The sequence below is a fragment of the Contarinia nasturtii genome, unplaced genomic scaffold (assembly GCF_009176525.2).
Source record: "Contarinia nasturtii isolate CC-2019 unplaced genomic scaffold, AAFC_CNas_1.1 Cnas_scaffold_1182, whole genome shotgun sequence".
Classification (NCBI taxonomy): Eukaryota; Metazoa; Arthropoda; class Insecta; order Diptera; family Cecidomyiidae; genus Contarinia; species Contarinia nasturtii.
In genome coordinates, this window is record NW_022198526.1 from 2237390 (window position 1) to 2258198 (window position 20809).

General features: G+C 34.0%; 6 protein-coding genes across 9 annotated transcripts in view; 2 read left to right on the forward strand and 4 right to left on the reverse strand.

Annotated features, from left to right (window-relative positions):
- Positions 1-8: 8 nt before the first annotated feature.
- LOC116344789 (probable ATP-dependent DNA helicase HFM1) lies at positions 9-10691 on the reverse strand. The gene is made up of 18 exons (XM_031773531.1): positions 10577-10691; positions 10288-10410; positions 9802-10216; positions 9694-9720; positions 9506-9629; positions 9301-9440; positions 9036-9228; positions 8896-8937; positions 8747-8830; positions 5088-5286; positions 3035-3177; positions 2810-2976; positions 2415-2733; positions 2134-2348; positions 1977-2065; positions 1748-1915; positions 556-1687; positions 9-492 (listed from the first exon to the last, which is right to left on the reverse strand). Exons 1-18 carry the CDS (start codon positions 10689-10691, stop codon positions 165-167), a joined length of 4023 nt encoding a protein of 1340 aa, XP_031629391.1. The 3' UTR covers positions 9-164.
- On the forward strand, positions 7824-8745 carry LOC116344791 (pro-resilin-like). The gene is made up of 3 exons (XM_031773537.1): positions 7824-8228; positions 8322-8402; positions 8492-8745. The coding sequence occupies exons 1-3, from the start codon at positions 8142-8144 to the stop codon at positions 8618-8620; spliced, it is 297 nt and encodes a 98-aa protein (XP_031629397.1). The 5' UTR covers positions 7824-8141; the 3' UTR covers positions 8621-8745.
- Positions 10692-11215: 524 nt separating the features above from the next.
- On the reverse strand, positions 11216-13008 carry LOC116344742 (SUMO-conjugating enzyme UBC9-B). The gene is made up of 3 exons (XM_031773463.1): positions 12725-13008; positions 12576-12659; positions 11216-12098 (listed from the first exon to the last, which is right to left on the reverse strand). The coding sequence occupies exons 1-3, from the start codon at positions 12788-12790 to the stop codon at positions 11769-11771; spliced, it is 480 nt and encodes a 159-aa protein (XP_031629323.1). The 5' UTR covers positions 12791-13008; the 3' UTR covers positions 11216-11768.
- Positions 13009-13541: 533 nt separating this feature from the next.
- Positions 13542-14530, reverse strand: LOC116344817 (RWD domain-containing protein 4). The gene is made up of 3 exons (XM_031773592.1): positions 14313-14530; positions 14124-14233; positions 13542-14046 (listed from the first exon to the last, which is right to left on the reverse strand). Exons 1-3 carry the CDS (start codon positions 14421-14423, stop codon positions 13647-13649), a joined length of 621 nt encoding a protein of 206 aa, XP_031629452.1. The 5' UTR covers positions 14424-14530; the 3' UTR covers positions 13542-13646.
- A 1506-nt stretch (positions 14531-16036) lies between these two features.
- Positions 16037-17573, forward strand: LOC116344909 (geminin). Its single transcript, XM_031773771.1, has 3 exons — positions 16037-16252; positions 16337-16452; positions 16560-17573. The coding sequence occupies exons 1-3, from the start codon at positions 16199-16201 to the stop codon at positions 17041-17043; spliced, it is 654 nt and encodes a 217-aa protein (XP_031629631.1). The 5' UTR covers positions 16037-16198; the 3' UTR covers positions 17044-17573.
- Positions 17574-17980: 407 nt separating this feature from the next.
- LOC116344908 overlaps positions 17981-20809 on the reverse strand; it is an 89578-nt gene continuing 86749 nt past the window's right edge. For all 4 annotated transcript variants that reach the window (XM_031773770.1, XM_031773769.1, XM_031773768.1 and 1 more), the window contains one exon: positions 17981-19698. In XM_031773770.1, the coding sequence (XP_031629630.1) occupies positions 18675-19698 (1024 nt within the window). In that variant the 3' untranslated portion in view covers positions 17981-18674. The remainder of the gene's footprint in view (positions 19699-20809) is intronic.

The window sequence follows — 20809 nt, forward strand, 5'->3', positions numbered from 1 at the left end:
GACTTTGAAAATATTGAAACTCAAATATTTATTATTGATAATACTGTTAGACAGTTGAAATATTCGACTTTTTTCCGCTTACAAATTGCAAGTAAATAAAATACTTTTTAAAAAGTAGATTTTAACGAGAACAAAGAAGGTAAAAAAAATGTTTAAAAAAGTGATCAATGATCAGGTGTCGCAAAGTTGAAAAAGTTGTCGGTGAAACTACAGTGTGTCAAATCGTCGTCAACCATGAGTTTGTCTTTGACATCCCGCTCTGGTTCTGTCTTGGGTGTCATTTTGAGTACTTTTAACAGAATAACATCCTTGTCGTAGTCTGCTTGTTTGTAGTTTGGATCAGTTAAAAGTCGTTTCTGGTACTGCTCGATTGTATTGTTTATATCTAATTCCGTATTGTTCGGTTTGTCACGCACAATGCGCAAAACAGATCGTAGTGATACCTTATCGACTCGTTGAGGCTCGAACATATTGCAATTAAGTTCGGCAGCTCTGTCCATTTAAGAATTTATCACATTAGTGACATACTAACAATGCTAAAAATAATGGACTAACCGTAGATTTTTCATTTTGCTATTAGATTCCAGGGCATTTTTTGCGCCATTCTTCATCAATTCATCAACTAACGAGCTCTTTTTATTAGTGATCGGCTCGTTGATATTTTCCTTTTGTTGCGAATAGGTTTTCAACATTTTCCGTGGTGGTTGGTATTGAAATGCTGAAATAGGCGACTTTTCCGATAATGGTACTTTTCTTTTGAAAGAACCGCAAGTGGCCGCATTAGTGTCGAAACTGGATGTTGCAGCGTGACTCTCAGTTGACTGCGTTTGATTTATTTGATGACCTGGAAGAAGTTGTGGTGATGATGTTGCCACTTTGTCCTCCAAATTTTGCAAATTCAATCGTTTTGGGCTCTCGTGGTCAACTTTTAAGAATTCATCTTTGTATGCATTGAATTCCATGTTGGCTTCATCAAGTGACAGAAAACTACTGTTCCAATCATCGCAATCGTCATCAAAGTCCGAATAGATGATGTCTCTATGGCAAATACTACTTGTGGAATTCAAAATTTTTTGCACACTATTCAGCGTATCGCCGGTGTCACGTGTATTAGTAGTGATTTCGAGACCATGAGACTCTTTTTGGTGTTCTTCTTCGTCCGAATCCATTTTATCCCAAAACATCAAAACATCAAGCTCATCCTCTTTTTCATTTAAATCTTTTTTACATATGACTTTTGCAGTGACAAAACTATCCGAACCGCCACGTTCTTCTCGTATTTTATTTTGAATTGGCGTCTCGACAATTTGCTGTGAATGTCCGTTTGCCTGATGTCCTTTTGTGTTGTTAGGTTCGTCACCATTCAAGGGTGGCAAAGATTTGAGTCGTTCATGATCGATTTGATTTCGATTACTTTCACATGACTGTGAATAATCATATAGATAGAATGGTTTTTGTGTAGCTTCGATTGGCGTGGAGAATATGTCTGGAGATAGCCGGATCTGTTTGGGTTTTTCAGTCGAGCTTGCTGTTTTAGAAAAAAGAGTCGGTTGCTTCACGGTCCGGAAGTGTTGCGAGATTGTTGATTGTTGTGGGTTTGTGTTCTTTGACATCTTGGAGAATGGCAAGTTATTGTTGTGAGTCAATTTTGCTGCATTTTGTTTTTGATTTGACTTGCTGACGGCTACTAATATAGCAAAAAATTCTTCTAATATGTTTCCAATGCAACAAATGAAATGCTTATTACCTGAACCATTCGAATCGAATTTCGAAGGATTTGTATTTCCTTGCTTCAGCGACCGTTTCGATGAATCTTCCCAAATGTAATTCAAGAGTCTTTTCGTTTCAGCAGAACGATTATCTGACGATGTCGTTTGTTCAACGCAATCGTATGTGATCATTTGATCAGCGCCAGCTACAAATGAACCCAAACTATGATGATTTGCATTATTTTTTACGTTAAAAATAGCTCATACCCAGACTATGGTGTATCACAAAGACATATAAAAATCTGGCTCCCGGTGTAAAATGCAACAATTTTTCAAAAACCCCATTTTCAAGTTGGCTGCAAATTAAAAAAAAATCAATGTGAATTATTGAACTACATTAATTTTCGTGTATATATTGAATTACATGTCATCGTAGCAAATTAGTTGATTGTTGAAGTCTCCAACAAGCAAAGTTAACCCAGATGCAGTTGAATCGACAACATATTGAGTGTTGGTTTGTGTTATGCAAATATGAAACACATGTTCGGCTGATTTCATAACATTCACTTTATAACGGGGGAATTTTTTTGATGCTTCTTGAATGAGTTCTGTGCCGTATGGAATAACCTTTTCTAGGATCTATAAAATATGATAAATTTGCAAGTCATCAATTCAATAAAATATAAAATTCGAAATCGCTCTTACATCTTCAATTTCGCGTGGTTGAGTTCCCGTTAGCTCTTCAATTGTGTATATTTCATGTTCATTTAGTTGTTTTGCAGCAGTTTCCGAAATGCCAAGTTGACCAAAGATATTACGATCATTCCAAGTGCGCATTCTTAATGATTTTGCCAAGAGCGTTGAAGAAAGAATCGCTTTGAAACAGTCGTTTGTATACTGACTGCAATTAAAAAACTCAATTGTACTTTGTACAACTCGCTCTGCAGTTTGTAATATTTTCTGCGCGTCCACAATTAGAGATGTGGTATTAATTTGCGATTGACCCAAAACGGCCTGCAAGAGACTAAAAATCAGAGAAACAACGCGGTTAATTTGAGAAAAAAAATCATTCAAGTGGTAAGTTGAAAAAAAAAAATTACCAAGACACTTTATACGGTGGTTTTCTGTTGGGGATAACTTGATACCGATTAAACTGGGAAATTTTATTCAAATTGGACACCTCATTACTCCGAGTGTAATGTTCCGAAAACTCATTGCATCCAACAATTTTGTCTAAGATCTTTTCGATTGTCTCATTCCCTTTGAACTGAAATCAAAAAGTATATGTCAACAGTTATGATCAACCATTGAATAATTAAACCGACTTTTTGAAATGTGTCCATTGTTGAAATACTCAAAAAGTATTTGGCCATGACTGTTCCGAAGGGTCGAGACAATAATCCGCCATCCGATTTTTCCTCAATCAAATTCGATGTTCGCAATTTTTTGACAGCTTTGATGTACAATTCTGAAACGAACAAAACAATAACAAACCGAATATGAAACTCTGGATAAAAATGGGCACACATCAAAACGAATTATAAAATGCTAAGTGCGGCAAATAAAATTTGCAAACTACATGCAGCAGTCACTTGAACGAATTAGTTAACCTTTTTCTCATTAGTAACAGAAATTGTGTAGCTTGCTTTTTAGCGAAATCGTTTAAATTTTCGTTGCATTCATTAGCTGGTTTAATTCATTGATGTGAAGTCGAAAACGACATGAGCACCAAATACTATTCGATGCAACGATGATATTTAAACCATTACAACATATATATTTTCCAATAGGTTCGTTCTGGGTTTTGATGCTCGTTTTTATGCAGCAGCCGCAATTGATCGCCGCATGATGTTTTTGCTGTGCATATGAAACAATATTACCGATTATGCGCGAAAAGAATACTTTCAAAAGGCAATCGACTACTATGAACTCTTCACAGTGCTCACATCTTGCTATCAATACCGTTCAGCTATACGTATGTGAATCCAACACATACTAGAATCGTAAATGGCGACTTGAGTATGTTGTTGTTGTTTTCTAATAAATTTTTTCATCTCAGCGCTTGATTTCAGTGTATTTCAACCTTTTGTGCGGTCGAATCAACGACATATGTTCAAGCTCATAGTCTTAATAATAATATGTTTATACATTGGGCAAATCCCAATTTTATAAAATTCGTGAAATAGTCACGTTCCAAAACGTGTTCACCGTAGACTTTTTTCTGTTTGAATTAAAGATTATGCCGATATCATAAATAATGAGATTCTTTTACGCAAGACGAAAAAAAAAATTATGACTAAATGCAAAACATGTTGCAGCTCGGTTGCTGAACAAATATTTATGATAATTTTTGCAGGACGATAATTTGTTTATCTCACTCAAATGACGTCGAACAATTATGTAAACAAATGAATTTATCCACCTGAAGATTGGAATCAATGGTGTACACATGATGTATTGGTTGTCATTATGAAAACGTAGTTTTTTCGTCAAAATATGCGTATCTTTTCTAGATTTCAGGAAACCTGTTTGAGATATTTTGTGAGCGTAAGAATTAACCATTCTTTTTTTCAAATTTATGAGAAGACACCGCTGTCTCAATGTAACAAAAAATTAATAAATTTCACGAAGATATATTTCGAAAATCGAGTTAGTAATTAAATTCAAATACGATGATAATCCAAAATATGAAGAATTATACCAGAACATGTTGTCTTAATGCGGAGGACGTCGCAATCAATGCAGAGAGTGACGAAAAAAAACGAAAAAAACTTAGAATTCATTTACAGTTACTAATGTATTCTCTCATTTGCCAATATCATTGCATTTAAATCATTTTGCTTAGTATGTGAACAAAAACCAATTCAAATTGTGAATGCACAACAATTTTATGAAATTGAATTATTTTTGCGTTAAATTGATGTTTCCTTGCCTTAAATTGCATTAAATTCTATATACGCTTGCGTATGTTTTCCTTCCATTTGATTGTTGTTGCACGCTTCCCATGTTCACGGCAATGGAAACGTTCGCAAACAAGATGTTCAAGGTCGGTTCGTACACATAATATAGCTACTACAATGTATTTGGCAGATGCGGCAACAGTTACTGCATGCAAACGACCACGTGAATGAATTAATTTTCGAAAAATTGCTTGGCATACGATCACAATTCGATTTATTTGATATGGCAAACTATTTTCCATTAAAATTTTTATAAATTTTTTTTTCATTAAAATTCTCATTAAATCTTTCGTTCAACAATGATGAAAAAGTATTGAATTAAAATGTCAAATTTGATCGTCGTTCCACTTCAAATTTTTTGTATAGAATAAACCGATTTCAAAGCTACAAGTTATTTTATTTTAAATGTAGTACAAACCTTTTAGCTCAGCCACATTTATCTCCTTTGCTTTGGTGCGTGCATAGAGAAACGTCATTCGGAGCCATTCGATTATACTCTTTTCATTCGTAATGGTTTTCAATGCGATTTCAGCATTTAAGAATTCCGCCAACTTCGTATCCACATGCATATGCGATTCTATCTGAACCGTACCCACCGACAAATTCTCGTAATATTTCTGTTGAAACAGGAAAAAAATAAATAAAATCAATTGCAACGTATTAGGAAGGTGACGTGTTTTAGTCGAAGCTGTATAATAAAAAAAATATGCAAAAAAGGGTGGCCGCAATAAAAAGTGCATTTGACGAAACTTAAAAAATCTATGAATAAACAAACAATTCGAAAATGTCATTTGAATGAGAAACAAAACGTCATCGAAGCGGATAAAGCCAGTGTTAAATGAACGAGTTGACATCGTGATTCTTATGGAGCGCGACGTGTAACATTTTATGCAAATCCAGGTATTGCTACCATCAAGGTTCAATTAATATAATTATTAATCGAAAATGAAACACATCTAATTGGCGGCATCGAAGTCATCTCGGAGTTTGGGTTTGGCACTATAACATGACAATAAATTGTTTTCTATTCAAGAACAACACACTCGTTTTTTTTGACCAGTTATTTATTCATTTTAAATTCAAATAACTGAAAATGTCGATTGTAGCGAATTTACGATACATTAATCAACCAAGTGTTTGCAATAAATAATCGTGTGCGCATCAAACATTCCTTGATCGAAGCACATATGCAAAATATGTTTATGATTAAAATTTATTAAGCAATTTGAACAGGGAGAAGGTGACTTCGAAGCTCTTACATTCTGTCAAGTCATTAACGAAAAAAACATGTTTTTTCACAATTGTTTGCAAATGAGATGGCACTAGTGCAAAAAGTGTTGATAATTATTTTCTTTAGTCACGGTTGCACATTATTAGGTAGCAGTAGTTCGACTTTGTAATGTATGTGTTGAACATTTGTAGGAAATTTATTTATTTGTTTACAAATTGATTTAATTTCAAATTGTAATTGATTTCCTAAATTGGGCCTAATAGTCACTTGTAATTGTTCACCTGACGCCATCTGAACTGCTTGGTCCAAACTTGGGCTTCATGATTTCATCGTTTGTTCACCTCCAATCATCAAATTGCAATTGAACTGTCTGTAGGGAAAAAAAGAGACCTTCCTTGCATTTAAACACAAATGCGCGACTCAAAGAGGCATTTAAATCATTTAATAAAATGTAACGATTGTTCTCGGCGCACGGGTCACATAAACGATAGATTTCAATAGACCAAAAACTTGCATTTTGCATGGAACGTCGAATCAAATTGGACGATCGAAAGAGCATGCAAAGTGCATTCTAGAGCATTTGAATGGTGGTTAAAGTCATTATTATATATTTATGCATTTATTCGCATGGTATATTATAGAGCAAGGTATTCACTTGACATTTTCATCAATCACGATTTTCCACATGATCGTACGTTTTCTTTTTCGTCTGTTTTTCCAGTCTCATTTGCTATTTTTTTTTCGTTTCTTGCTCGCTAAATTGGCATATGAATCAGTCACTTCAGAATTGTATTATGGCATTGCAACAAAATCAAACAGCAAATAAGACGCTCTCCGAAGAGATACCAAAGACTCGTTCAAAGAATTCGCTTGAAGAGCAGAATGTTTTAATGTCGTATATGGTTTATATCATTGGTTGAGTAACAAATTAATACATTACTCATCATCTTGTTGAAAGTGATGAAAATACATTACAAGATCGCTTCGCTTCAAAATAGCAATAATAATTCAAAATGTTGTTGATAACCCCGGGGATATTTATTTACTCTATTTGAAACTTCAGGTCAAATATTGCGCAGCGAAAAATGTTTTATTTAATAAATATTGACATTCAAAAAAGTCAGGAGTTATCAATTTTCTTTATGGGCTGAATTTAATATCTCATAACAATTGATAATCCGAACATTTCACAATAAAGATGTGTTTATTCTTTTTTTTTTGTTAAATTATGACTCTTGAAAAATGCATTTCAGTTTTGAATTTGGCACCAAATTTGGCAATTGAACAAGATCTTCGTGTTTTACCAATGAAGTTCAAACCGCCTCGCCTCGGCACGATTGTGAAGGTTAAATGTTCAATATTGGTTATTTGTTCATGTATATTTTTTTCGCTCTTCACTTTCCGTTCATATATCAAAATTGGCTGAATAATACTAGAAAACAGAATTTCGCACCAGTTTTTGTTTTGGATGATGAAAAATGTCGCTTGTTCACAAAATATACTTTGTATCAAAATTTTGATTATTTTCAAATTATGTTGCCTGTTTTTATGCCGTCGAATATAAGACACGGGAATCATAAATACCAACGCGAATTACATTTCGTCTATATGAAATTTAGAGACATGCCATGTGCATTGTTGGCAAATACCAATATATAATATTAAATGTATTGATAGTCCCTTCCATTGAAACAAACAATTTGATGCTGTGTATGCCGGTCTCATGTAAAAGCCATTTATCCCCATTTTTAATGCACTTAAATGCCTTTTGATGCACACAAGCTTAGTTCGAGCCGATCTCAAATGCATGACGCATACACACAGTGACACCTTTTTATTACGCGAATTACCTTTGACCCGAGTTATTTCAAACGTTTAGTAACAGACAGGAGCCTCTCTCCGCTATAAAAGCCACTTTGCATGCGCAGCGACACTTTAGTCAATGAACCAGGGTGATAGAATTAACATAACGCATTCGAATTTGACACTTTGTGCAGCATTTACTGTTTGGCAAATATCACATAATAATTTGCATTGGAATAGTGAAAAATAAATAGCATGAAAAATTGTCGGCAACATCAATAGTGTTTTATCATTGATAGTAATCGTTTAAAAAACAAAATAAAAAAAACAATTGACCGTAATTTGATTTAATCGTCGTCATTACGCTAATAAATCTCGTACAGGTGACCGTGTGTTCGATATAAGTGTCAGTGATTGAATCGCAATAGAAAAGTAAACATGTGGAAAATTGGAGTGTTTTTTGGTATTTTGGTCGTCGTGGTTTATGCAGCACCTCAAGCACCAGCTGCAGAAAAATATGAGCCGGTAATGAACTTCGGTATATTCGAAGTTTCATCTTAATTTTGTGAACAAAATGAAATCAAATTTGTGACATGGAATTTTAATTTTCAATTCTAGTTCGAATATCAGTACGAAGTGAAAGATCCCGAAAAAATGCTATTTTTTGATAAAAACGAAATTGGCGATGCGAGCGGAAAGGTAAAATCTAAATACGGATTTTAATAGATTCAATTCATATAATTGTTTTGTTTAATGTGAATATGGTGAATATTTTATTTTATTATCAGGTCACTGGGAAATATTCAGTATGGCTTCCCGATGGCCGTCTAATGACAGTAGATTATGAAGTTACAAAAGAAACTGGATTCGTGCCTAAAGTGTCATTCCAGGAGAATGCCAATCCACTTCAAGGATAATTAAACATTCGCCATTTTCTTTAAAATGTTTTGAACCGCGATTATTTTTATCCTCAATAAAAATGACCGTAATGTACACTGTACATAGTCAAACAATAAAAAAAACTTTTAAAAAATGTTACTCACGACTTTGTCTTTTTTGGTTAGAATGTATACCAAGCCAGATTTATTATATTCTTGACGGCCAGCTCGACCCAGCATTTGAAGAACCTATTGCATGAATTAAATATATATTTAAGTAAACAGTATTACCGGCTGAACAAATTTGTACGAACCATCGATTCGGGCATTTCTTGATTACGGCCATCAATGTACATCTAAGCGAAAGAACAACATAATATAGCTTCTCATCTTTTCAATATCCAATAGTTTCATTAAGTTAAGCAACGAAATCTGTGCTGTCTAACTAAAATACCTCAGTTGACTTGATAATGACCGCGTGAGCAGGTAGATTCACACCACAAGCCAATGTTTGTGAGCACACCAAAATCTTTATCAAACCCTTTTTGTATGCGTCTTCAATCTCTTCTCGATCATCAAAGGTAAGTCCACCATGATGGTACGCAAACCCGCGATGAACACATGTACGTAATTTGTCATCTTTAATTCTGTTTCAAAATAAAAATCATTACTTTTATCATTCAATGGATTTTAATTTTTTGGTCAATCGTTTTTTTTACCGTTGATGGAGCGCTTTCAGCTCATCTTTCACATAAATTGTCTTGGAACCATGGTGTTGAATTTCATCAACTGACAGTTCAATACTGTTCATTAGGTCTGTCAATGTTAGTTCAACATCATATCGCGTTGAGCAAAAAACCTATTGCATGAATTAAATATATATTTAAGTAAACAGTATTACCGGCTGAACAAATTTGTACAAACCAAAATCTGTTTTCCAGTTTTTTCCAGGACCTCTTGCAAAATGCCAACTAATTGGGGATTTAGTTGTTTTTGGAACTGAAATGAATTTCCATATGGCACGTAGCCGCATACTTTTCGGACTATCCTTTAAAAAAAAATCAAGAATAATTAGAAAAAGTCATAAGTAGTTAGTTAGTATAAAAACTTACTCCACCGATGGTTTGGTGTCATCAAGTCTGAAATATTCGATCACAAATACAATTCACATCATGAAAATATTATTAACAACATTTCTATAAAATCAATTCTCTACTTACTTGAATGTACGAACTGTCTCAAATGACTGTGCGCCAATCCATTGTGCAAAATCCTGAATGTTTGGCAGTGAAGCTGATACTGCGACGAAACGTATTGTTTTTCCATTGGGAAATGTTTTGAATCTTGAAACAATCGCTTCCAGTGTTTGACCACGGTTTTTATCTCCAACCAAATGCACCTCATCAATCAATACTAAACGCACAGCGTTTGTTATTTCACAATGTTCTTTCCATTTGCGTGTGAGTGAGTCCCATTTTTCTGGAGTGGTCACGATTACGTGAAATGGTGAAATCACATTCAAATCGTCCATATCTGTTGTGTCGCCGGTGACCAAAACCACTTTTAGGTTAAGTGTCTTAAATTTTTTGGTCCACTTGAGAAAAATTTCATTGCATAAAGCCTTCGTTGGTGCAACTATGAAAACCAAACGCATTTCAATTAGAAACAACAAATTCGAAGAGAATAAATGCAAAACCTGTACTTACTGTAAATAATTTTTAATTTGTTGACTTCAACCAATCCCAGTCTCATCAACATTTCCACAATCGCCAATTCGAAGATTACAGTTTTGCCACTTCCAGTTGGAGAACTGACCACAATGTGATGCTCTGTGTTTTTTATTACATTAAAATTGCGATGAAACTAATGATTCAATATATCGAGTTGAGGCGAAAAAATAGCTCTTAGAAAAAAAACTATAAAAAAATGTTGCAGTACTATTCAGAGAAAAATAGGAGCTATTTTTTGCCGCAACAATTCATATAAAAAACTTACTTTTCTTGAATACATCGTCGAAAACTTTGCTTTGGACAATGTTAAATTCCTCAATTGGGGCGAAAACCGAACGAAATTTCTGTGGAATATCACTTAAACTGCGCAATGACGTCATTTTTACGCGTTAAACAATATTTTCGGTTACACTTTTCACATTCTATTACAATGACACTTTATACACAAATGTAGTGGCATTCGTCAGGCTCTTTTCAATAAGTCGCAGTTATGATTCTGTCGGATTCTGTCAATGACACAAGCAACAGCGTCAATGTATTGGTATTTGCATTCTTTTGTTTCACGTATTCAAATGAGGATCTTTGTTCTTTGACAACTCTCGCTTTCACTCATGCCTTACAATGGTGCCTTACGTTTGACATTTGGGGAAATTTCCTAAATTCTCGTCATGTAATGAGCTAACATTGGTCATAACATTGTAAAATTCAGAATTCGGAATATTTCCCCAAATAATGATCTTTATGACAAATGTACGGCATCGTAAAGTTTAAACGGATAATGGCAAAGAATGAAGGAATGAAAGTGATAACATTTTTTCTTCCTTACCTTTGAACAAATTAACCGCTTTCAATGTTTTACATCTCTTCTTCTCTGAAATAGCTAACAATAAAAAGACAACAAAAGTAACGTATGTGTGTGTATTTATCGGTCAAAAATTTGGCGCAAACCAAAATAATTGACGTGCTTTATTTATCACCAAAATGAATGTCAGAATGAACCTAATCTCTATGAAAACTGAAAATTAAATCTGAAATGAAGAAAATGAGCTGGAAAATTGTAGATGGAAAATAAAGCCAAGATTGAGTTTCCATTTTATCATTTAGTTCTTAATATTAGCGATTATTTTTATTTCTTATCTTATCATCCACATTGTATTTACTTCATTGTTTGTGTTTTCATTGCCATTTGACACTATTATTGATTTAAATTAAATTCATTTTTTTCTCATTTTTTTGTGTGTGTGTGTTTTAATTTTCATTCTCTTAGTGCGTCAAAATTAGAAGTAATGCCAACACTGTAGATTTGGGCGAGGTGATATTTCTTATAAAACTTTTTTCTTCTTTTTGTTTTTATAATGATTTGGGAGAGTTTTATTTTGTTTTGCATGGCAGCCGTTAGTAGTCGCGCGGATTGTTCGTTTGATCGAAATTATGATATTGTTTGGTGGTTGTGACATTTATTCAGTGGCTGCCATAGCTCGAGCTTGGGCACGAACTCTTTTTTCGTATTCTAGTCGATTTTGACAGTAGATAGTGTATGCTTCGGCCTGTGCTGGATCCTTAATGTTAGGTTCGTTCAATAGGTCCTGAATGCCCAGCAAAATCTGTTTGATGGTGATGGCTGGACGCCAATCTTTCTCCTCGTCAAGCAGTGACAAGCATACTGTGCCGGATGGATAGACGTTTGGGTGGAACAGAGCCGGTTCAAATTTGCACTTTGGTGGACTGGTCGGGTAATCGTCTTTGAAAATCATTCGCAATTTATACAAACCATTTTCCCATGGAGTCTATCGAACGAATATGAAAATAGAAAAAAAAGAGAGAAAACACACAAATTCTGATTAGTCCAATTGGAAAAAGCAAAAAAGGCGCATTTAATTTTACAAAAGGCGCCAATTTAACGGAATCAACAAAAAAATGTGTACAAAACGACAAAACAAAGCAACCATGAAAACCTATTTATTCGAAAGCACTATAACGAACGTTCGTTACGCCTTATACGACATGTGAACAGAGATGGAAATCGTTCGTTTGCCTTTGATTCGTATAGGAGAGAGTGAGATCGAAAGCTATAGTACACACACATACATGCGATCATCTATGTATTTTTGTATATGTACACTGCACGTTTAACAGCTAGATTGAATTGCACCATGTTGCGTATTTGCCATGTTGCCATCCGAATCTATTGTTTCTTGGTGGCATCATATTGCAATTTTTTTGTAACAATTTTTTTACGGGAAAATGAAACTTTTTATAATTACCCCCTTTTTGCCGGGAATAGCGCAATCCCAGACCATCAAATTCAATGTGCCATCCGGATTCTTTGTCGGGCGAGCTACAAAACCCTGTAAATTGAATCATTATATTTAGAAAATGCACACTTCAATTTGAATGAAAAAAAAAAACTTACAAATGGATGATCTTTTCTCCATGCCTTTCTCTCTTCACCAAGTCGAGCAACAGCAATTCCAGACATATTTCCCTTTGTTTGTGTGTATGTCAAAATGTATTATTCACAAAAAAAAACAAGTTTTGTTTAAAAAGACACAACTAATTCTTAATTTCTACTCTAAATGTATCTTCTTTAATGATCTTAAACCGCTTGAATTCGAAGCAAAAAAATCCGTATTGGATTTTGTCAAACTTCGGAATAATCGTCTTTGGATGCTACTTGTGCACTTATGAGCCACAGTGTTATACGTCAGAAAAAGCAAAAAATGGCGAAACGGCGCGACTAACCATATAAGTTTGGTACTGCCCGATGCACATCTCACAAATCATTTTCGAACTTTCGAAATTTCCCCGTCGACAGTACAGCCCAATTCAAATTCTTCGCAATGCTTTTTGGTTTTTTTATAGTATTTTAAATGAATAAACAAAAAAATATCGTGTAATATCAATTTGGGTGAAGAGTAACGAAAAATAAAAGAATTTTCAATTTTTAAACTGATTATGATGTGATGGTTTTATGATATAATGGATGGGCACTGGTGTAAACAAAAAGTGAATTTTTATAACAAAAAAAAATGTTCAATATCAATGTTGTGTAATTGTCACAAAAAATGTATCAAAAAACTCAGTTTTGCTGTTATTCTATTATCTCTTTGTATTGAAAATATAAAATTCAGGACCTTTTTTATAATTTTCTTCATACTTATCAATATTATGATTTACTCATTGTTAATATTCTCAAATATTCATTGTAAAATACAATTAAAACGCCATAATTATTCAAACTTGTACGGTTTTATTAAATTGTTAAAATCTATTCAGAATTTTGTTTATTCAATAAATTTACAAAAGGAAGATAACGTGAATTGTTCACAATTAGTTCATCCGTCATAGTGTTGTGGAACGGCACCCGCTTCATCGCCTTTGCCGCACTGCGACAAATGTTTTACAATATCAACCCAATTCCAGCCTCTCGGTCGATCACCTCCGACAGCTGCTTGATCCCATTGACGACGTTTTTGTGCTTTGGTTAACTTTTCTTTTTTGGGTGCTTGTCCGCTTATTGATAAATTGCCAATGTCTGCATCTGATTCGTCAGACTCATCAGATTCTTCACTCTCTGAGCTCTCATCGTCGCTAACGTGCTGAGGTTGACCCTCCATTAGCTCTTCAATGCGATCCTTAAGGCACTCGAACAGTGTGTATGTCATTCCACATCCCAGCCATTGTTCCGCCTCTTCGTGTAATGCTTTTAACACTTTTTCTTTCACCGCGTCCACTCTAAACGAAATCAACAACAAAGAACCTTCAATCAATGGTCAAGTTACATAAAATCAATGGATGATTGGTGTGCTTACAAATGCTGGTTGTAAAATACATTTAAATTTATTGTTGGCGCTTCGTTTGGATACTCCGCACTCCATGTGACTTCAACGAGAAATGTATGCTCATCACCTTCTGCTCCATACTGAAATCATTTTTTTTAAACACGGTACAATCTACATAAATTATGATTAAAGGTTAAACATGTAAAGTTGGCTACTCACTTTGTACTGAAATGTCGTTGGATTAACTTGTTTGAATGCTTCGTCGCCTTCATAGATGGACACCAACGCTTCACGTTCATCATCTTGCATTTGTTTCACGTCTTCCGACATATCATAGTCTTTTTTATTTGAAACCAAAAGAAGATTCAAAATAATATGAAAGTAATGCCACAAGAAAGTGTACAAAAAACATAAATGTCTTGTAAATATTACAAATGTCAAATTGTCTTGCATTCTGTTCGAATTATTTTCGATATTCGAAATGCCGAATCGTTTGGTTAACAGCTGACAACACTGCTGTCATTTCGCCACTTTGCCGTGGTTGTAATAAAGCACGCGCAAAAAAATTGAAACAAAATTTGAATTTGAATTGAAATAATTTTCTTCTAAGAAATTTTTAAATGAAAATATGCTTCAAATTTTACTTCAAATTTGATTTGGTATTAAAAAAAACTACCTTTTATTTACAAATTAAAATACGACGGAAAATGTGCATTATTTTTTATTTTTCATTTGAACGAATTGGTATGAACTGATACGCACAGTTAATTATTTTATATTTCAATATATTGAAATTTTGGGATCATTAATTTAAGGATTCTCATTTTAAAAACGTTTTTTCAAAGAAGAAAATTCTGAATAATTATAGAAATAGTCAAACCATGGATTGTTGCACAGTCGTTGGTAGTTAGACAAAGTATTCAATTCGCCATCACCTAAAAATGCGTTAAGTAGAAGCGAATAGATGAATACATAAAACTGATCTGTCGTAGTGGGCATTAAATTGATGTAATTGCAGTGAATTGTAATGATCTAGATCTAATCAAAACTAGTTATACATTCTATTTTGTGTAAAAGGACTGGAATTTTTTTGATATTTTTTGTAGAATCGAAAAAAGACACATTGTTTATTTGAAAAGTCCGAGTTGAAGGAAGAGAATAAAGATAAAATAATGACAATGGGAGACGAAGAGACTTCTGAGCATGTTGATGCAGTGCATATACGATTTCGCGATAAAGGTCCACAGAAACATTTCTTTTGTTTCGCTTGTTATGAAGATTTTGCAGCTACCTCAACATTGGAAGTGTTTCAGCATTATGGTGAAAAAGAGCATTCCACATACCATTCCGATTGTTTATATTGCCAAGGAAAAGTATATCAGTATCGTGACGGTGATCAAAAACTGCAGTATTTTCACAACTGTTGGCGATGGAAGCGAAAAATTGAAAAATGAGCCAACAATTTAAGACAACAATTCATTCACAGTCACACATGAAATGCTGTCCATTCTCAAAGCAATATCATACTAAAAAGACTGACATAAACCAATTCCATTATAACTATTTTCGAATTTAAGAAGAACTTTTCGAAATATTTATATATGTACCTTTAATACCTTTTTTTCATCCAATAAATATTGAACAAATCATAAAAACAATATGTTTGTTATTTTTCCGCTTGTGCTTGCATTGCATATTACTTTTTTTTGGTTAAAAAAAAGTGGTTGCTATGTCTGCATTGAAAATGTAAACATATAAATATTGCCTTTGTAGGTCAGTCACAGTGTTGCCTGAAGGAAACTATGGTATGCATCTTACATTAAGTCTCGTTCACTTGACAGCGGCAACGGCGAAGTAAATGCATGGATTTTTTTGGCGCGAACGGCGAATTCATCTTGTGTTTGACAGTTTCTCTGTACCATCATCTGCGTTCTTATATTTTCTTTTGTGTTACTGTTGCAAATAGACGCGTCAATAACAAACATTCGAAATCGTACGAAACATTTCGGGATATTCGCTGAATTTTCAACAATAAATTGCTTATGAGCATAATTTATAACGATTTTGTTTTTAATTGATTAATTAATTGAAATAAAATTGCAAAAATGTCAACTATTCCACGAAAAGTGTTCATCCAAGTCGATACAACGGAAGAACAGGTAATTGTGTTATGCATCACATTTTTCTAGGTTATATTGTGAAATCGGACAAATTATATTGAGTTTTTTATTTTTTGAATATAGGAAAACACCAAAAATGCTCGAAAAACATTGAAAATTCTTCAGAAAGGAGCAACTGATAAGGAAAACTTGATTGGTCGTCCAGTTACAGAAAAAAATCTGTTCAAAAAATCAAAATCGTAAGTTTACAATTAAATAATTTTGAATTCTACTTCATTTGAACGCCATTGCTATAGGATCATTGTTGAATAAATTATTAATTTTGTGCGTGTGTGATTTTCAATAGTGAAACGGCTGTTATTAGTTCAACACCAAGCTCAGAGCCAAGACGTCGTAAATCAAGCCAAGATCCGACCGAAAAAACGCACGACAAAATAACGGAAGAAGACTTGACGTCAGAAGGTGAGCCAAGCGAAGGTTATTGGAAAACATTGGCCGAGAAGCGGCGCATTGCATTGGACGTCTCATTGAAAGAAAATGAGGAATTACACGATAAAGTGGCCAGTTTGGAAGAGGAGCTCAACATATCGCGCAGCATGTTAGAAGAATCCAGAAATCTGGTCGAACTATTAACGGAAATCATCCAAGAACAAGAAGGTGATGCGAATGACAGCGGTTTGCCAAACAATCTGGGCATTAATGCAAATATATCACGTCCCCTAATCGGCAGTGATTCAACAAGTGATGACACAGCCGACGATACGTGCGATGAAGGTGCCATTACTGATGATGCCATCTCACTCGAAGACAATGATCCGAAATCAGAATGATTTATTTCACACGAATCTTTTCTTTCACTGTGTGTTACTATATGTTTAGTTGTAGTCAATTTTTCATACCTACCATTTCGCTTGCGCCAAATCAGAAAATTATGCAAATTGAGATGAATTTAAAGAATTTTGAACTGAACTTACCATTTATTTCTTTTCTCTTTGAAATTTTTTATTTTTGAAGTTTTTTTGCATGAAATATTTAACGTTGCGTGAAATTTACCTTAAGGCATATTTTTCTAAAAGACTGTTCTTGCAGAGCATACTTTACATAATTCATCACGTAGAAAATGCTTGAAAATTGATTACAGAATTTCCAATTGTTTTTTTTTTACTGTTAGGTTGAAGAAGATTTTATAAAGACGTTGAACAAAATCATTTTCAGAATTGTTTTGGGGCAGTTTTAAATAAAGTATTAGTCGCTACTTGAGAAATATGAAATGTCGTTGTTTAATGTCGGTTAAAAATCCAGTTGTTCCAAAGAGCTGAAATAAAATCCGTTATTTATTAATAAAAACAACGAAATGAAACTCTGTGTTTTTTTCCTCTTATGACTGATTTAATCGATACACTTAAATTTAATACAAATATTTTGTTACTCAGATTTAGAAAAAAACATGCATTGTTTGTCATATAATTAGTCGAATAATTAATATGTTCCAATAAAAAAAAAGTAAGGGGGAATAATAATCGAAATAATTACAGATGAGTCATTTTACATGGGCTATTGAATTTATCGGTGATTTTGTTTTTGTGTGTATGTGTACTTTACAGTAAAATATTAGAATTATTTGTCTGTGTTTTGCATAATAATTAATGCGTTAATATAATAAAATAAACGTTTTGATTACGATATGATTGTTTTTTATTAAATTATTAATTATACAGTTAACGCTGGTTTGATGATTTTCGTTCTATTTTTATGTTGTTTATTCTGTTTTTTTTTCTTAATCAAAAGTCGTTAGAACTCTTGTTTTTAACTACGGAAAATCAATTTTTGTGGGGAATATTGTAGTTGCAAGCGTATTGAAGTCTTTGTTATTGATTGTCGTTTCTATTTGTCATGCAATGTATTTGCTACTTTCGATGGACTTTCATTATATAATCTGGAATATTTTACAATTGACTCATTTCCATAAAATCCGCTCACAATCCAATTAGAATCGGTTATTATTCTGATTTTTCCTTTAGATGTTCGTAACACCAAATATTACGAAAATTATATTTGAAGTTAATTTCGTTAGTCCATTTCGTGATTGTTTATCAAATAATTAAATACGTTTAATTCAGCTGCACAAGGTCATTTACCATGCAATAAGAACCAAATTTTGTTTTATATTAAAATAGTTAGTGTATGGAAATTCATTTAAATTAAAAAATTGTGTGAACAAGGAAGAAGATCAAGAAGAAGAAGAAGAGATGACGAATAAGAAGGGAGTGGGGAAGTTAGAAACGACATTTGAACGTTTATTTGGAATTGCACCAAATGAACTCAAAGACAATTTCCAATGTTAGAGGTGTGTTTGTGAAAATTTTGTAAGTTTTAAATTAATGTTTTTATTAGAAAAACGAATTAAAAATTGCATTTCATTTTGTCACATGAATTTCTTCCTTTTTGTGTTGTTTCCAAATCACTTTCTACGCACTTCAATGACCACTGGGCTAGCCGAATTTTTTCTTATTTCACGATCGGGCACATAACGTAAATTATTGGATGCATAATCACCATTGCGATATCGACTAGTTGTCACAGATTTTCGTTCTGATGTTTCGATTGTTTCCGGTCCGCGTCCATTTTTCGACGGATGTGTTTTTTTTGTAAAATTATGTACAGTGTTTGTAATGCTCGGACGATATGGATCATCTGATCGTGATGTTGTTTTATATGTTTCTGAATAGTCTTCCGTACTTGAGCTGTTGCGTCGTATTATGGCAGCTGTATCTTTATTGATGGTAAGTGGTGAGCGTGAGCCCAACGATGATTCGCGTTCACGTTGCAAATTCCGTTCCAAACCATATTTATAATGTCCATTGTGATGTGGCGATGAGTCCATTTGGGTGCGATAATTATCGGATGTTGTTCGCAATAATGAATGGGCACGACGATCAACTGGAATATTCTTTGAATAATGATTGGGCGAATAGTTGCGATGATATCCATTTCGACGTACATCATAAGTACTCGAACTAATGGGATTGCTGCTTCCGAAACCATTTTCATCGATTTTACTCAAATCACGTTGACTTCGACTAATCAAATTTACAATGGAAGGACTGCGTAATTGAGTTTTATCCTCATTCAAATGGGGATTTGATCGATAATGATGGCTGATGTTGCTGCGATTCAATTTTTCCATATAAATCGGACTAGGATTGTTTGTGCCATTCAAACCGTGCACATTAAAACTTTTGCTACGATTGATCGACTTGTATGTTCGAGCCGGTTTTTGTGGTCCTTGTGACGTCGACGGTGATCGTGCATTGTTCACAATCGCAATATTAATTGCAGACGAATGCATCGGCTTGTGTTCCAATTTACGTGGCAATGTCTGTGCACTGCGATAATCATAGTCCAAATGTGATGGAGATGTCTGCAATCGATTTGTGCTCTTACTGAACCGTCCCAGTGTATTCGCTGAATTTGACGACTGGTGTCTACGAGATGTGAAAGAAAAACGAAACGAAACAAGAGAGAGAGAAAAAAAACACAAAAAAATCAGTAAGCAGAAAACAAAAATTACATTATTTTCACAAATTACAACAACATTAATGACAAAATGAATGAAATTGATGTAAAACTATTTCGTGTTGAATGTGTCTGCAGGGCAGACGAATCGATAAGATTAAATTGCAAACAAATTACATCAATTCGCGTTGCTCGAAAAACGATTTTAACCACATTGTGATTTGTTTTATTTTGCCTTTGCCTTTGCCTCTATCCCTTGTTGGCTCTTCAATATACTATATCAAAGCGATTCACAGCAAAGCAATAAACATTCATCACTTGACGAAGAACGACAACTGAATGACTGTTTAAATGCGGTAATTGGCAGAGAATAGTCAGTCTCAGCCTCCGTCTCAATCAGACGATCAACGTAATTCTTCCATCCAATTCAAAACAATCAATACAACGATAAAATCTCAATTTGGTTAAACAGATTTTTGTTTCTTCTCAGTGTTTTTTTTTGTTGTTGTTGTTGTTGCCTCGCATGTTTTCGCTTTCGTTCTACCCGATGACAGCGTTTCGTTGAAGAGCTGTTTCTGCCGAAGATAAGGTAGCAACCACAATAACAAATCAATTAAAAATTCCATGGTAAATTGGTTTGTGCGAAATATATACAATGAGATCCACAGACACACACACACACACACACATACGCCTGGGACAAACGCGCAGTGTGAATAACATGAATGAATGAAATAGATTAATCGAAGAATAAAACACTACTTCTGATGGATCTTACAATTTTATAAATAATTTACTTTGTGTATGGCATGGCGGCGATGGCGGCGGTGGCGGCGGTTACCAACTTATTTATTTACATGTGGTTTTGTCTGTTCAGCGTGTGTCGTGCAAGCACAAATATCACACGACCAGTGTATTTCTGGCTGAAATTTTGAACACGACACCAAAACGGGCAATATCAAGGTAAAGAGGGAAAAAAAGCGTGACAATAACATAAACAAAACAAAACAAAACAGAAAAATATACTCTAAACGAGTCAAAAACAACCGTGTTATTTTTGAAAAGGCAAGTAGGCGTTCA

What these genes read in the sequence shown, in the direction of transcription:
- LOC116344909 (XM_031773771.1), top strand. Translation starts at nt 16,199, where the DNA reads ATGTCAACTATTCCACGAAAAGTGTTCATCCAAGTCGATACAACGGAA. An exon ending in TCGATACAACGGAAGAACAG is followed by an intron (nt 16,253 to 16,336) that starts GTAATTGTGTTA and finishes TTTTGAATATAG; the next exon opens with GAAAACACCAAAAATGCTCG. An exon ending in CTGTTCAAAAAATCAAAATC is followed by an intron (nt 16,453 to 16,559) that starts GTAAGTTTACAA and finishes GATTTTCAATAG; the next exon opens with TGAAACGGCTGTTATTAGTT.
- LOC116344791 (XM_031773537.1), top strand. Translation starts at nt 8,142, where the DNA reads ATGTGGAAAATTGGAGTGTTTTTTGGTATTTTGGTCGTCGTGGTTTAT. An exon ending in CTGCAGAAAAATATGAGCCG is followed by an intron (nt 8,229 to 8,321) that starts GTAATGAACTTC and finishes TTTCAATTCTAG; the next exon opens with TTCGAATATCAGTACGAAGT. An exon ending in TTGGCGATGCGAGCGGAAAG is followed by an intron (nt 8,403 to 8,491) that starts GTAAAATCTAAA and finishes TTTTATTATCAG; the next exon opens with GTCACTGGGAAATATTCAGT.
- LOC116344817 (XM_031773592.1), bottom strand. Translation starts at nt 14,423, where the DNA reads ATGTCGGAAGACGTGAAACAAATGCAAGATGATGAACGTGAAGCGTTG. An exon ending in CAACGACATTTCAGTACAAA is followed by an intron (nt 14,234 to 14,312) that starts GTGAGTAGCCAA and finishes AAATGATTTCAG; the next exon opens with TATGGAGCAGAAGGTGATGA. An exon ending in GTATTTTACAACCAGCATTT is followed by an intron (nt 14,047 to 14,123) that starts GTAAGCACACCA and finishes GATTTCGTTTAG; the next exon opens with AGTGGACGCGGTGAAAGAAA.
- LOC116344789 (XM_031773531.1), bottom strand. Translation starts at nt 10,691, where the DNA reads ATGACGTCATTGCGCAGTTTAAGTGATATTCCACAGAAATTTCGTTCG. An exon ending in GAGACAGTTCGTACATTCAA is followed by an intron (nt 9,721 to 9,801) that starts GTAAGTAGAGAA and finishes CGAATATTTCAG; the next exon opens with ACTTGATGACACCAAACCAT. An exon ending in CTAATTTGCTACGATGACAT is followed by an intron (nt 2,066 to 2,133) that starts GTAATTCAATAT and finishes TTTAATTTGCAG; the next exon opens with CCAACTTGAAAATGGGGTTT.
- LOC116344742 (XM_031773463.1), bottom strand. Translation starts at nt 12,790, where the DNA reads ATGTCTGGAATTGCTGTTGCTCGACTTGGTGAAGAGAGAAAGGCATGG. An exon ending in GGAGAAAAGATCATCCATTT is followed by an intron (nt 12,660 to 12,724) that starts GTAAGTTTTTTT and finishes TTCAATTTACAG; the next exon opens with GGTTTTGTAGCTCGCCCGAC. An exon ending in CTATTCCCGGCAAAAAGGGG is followed by an intron (nt 12,099 to 12,575) that starts GTAATTATAAAA and finishes TTCGTTCGATAG; the next exon opens with ACTCCATGGGAAAATGGTTT.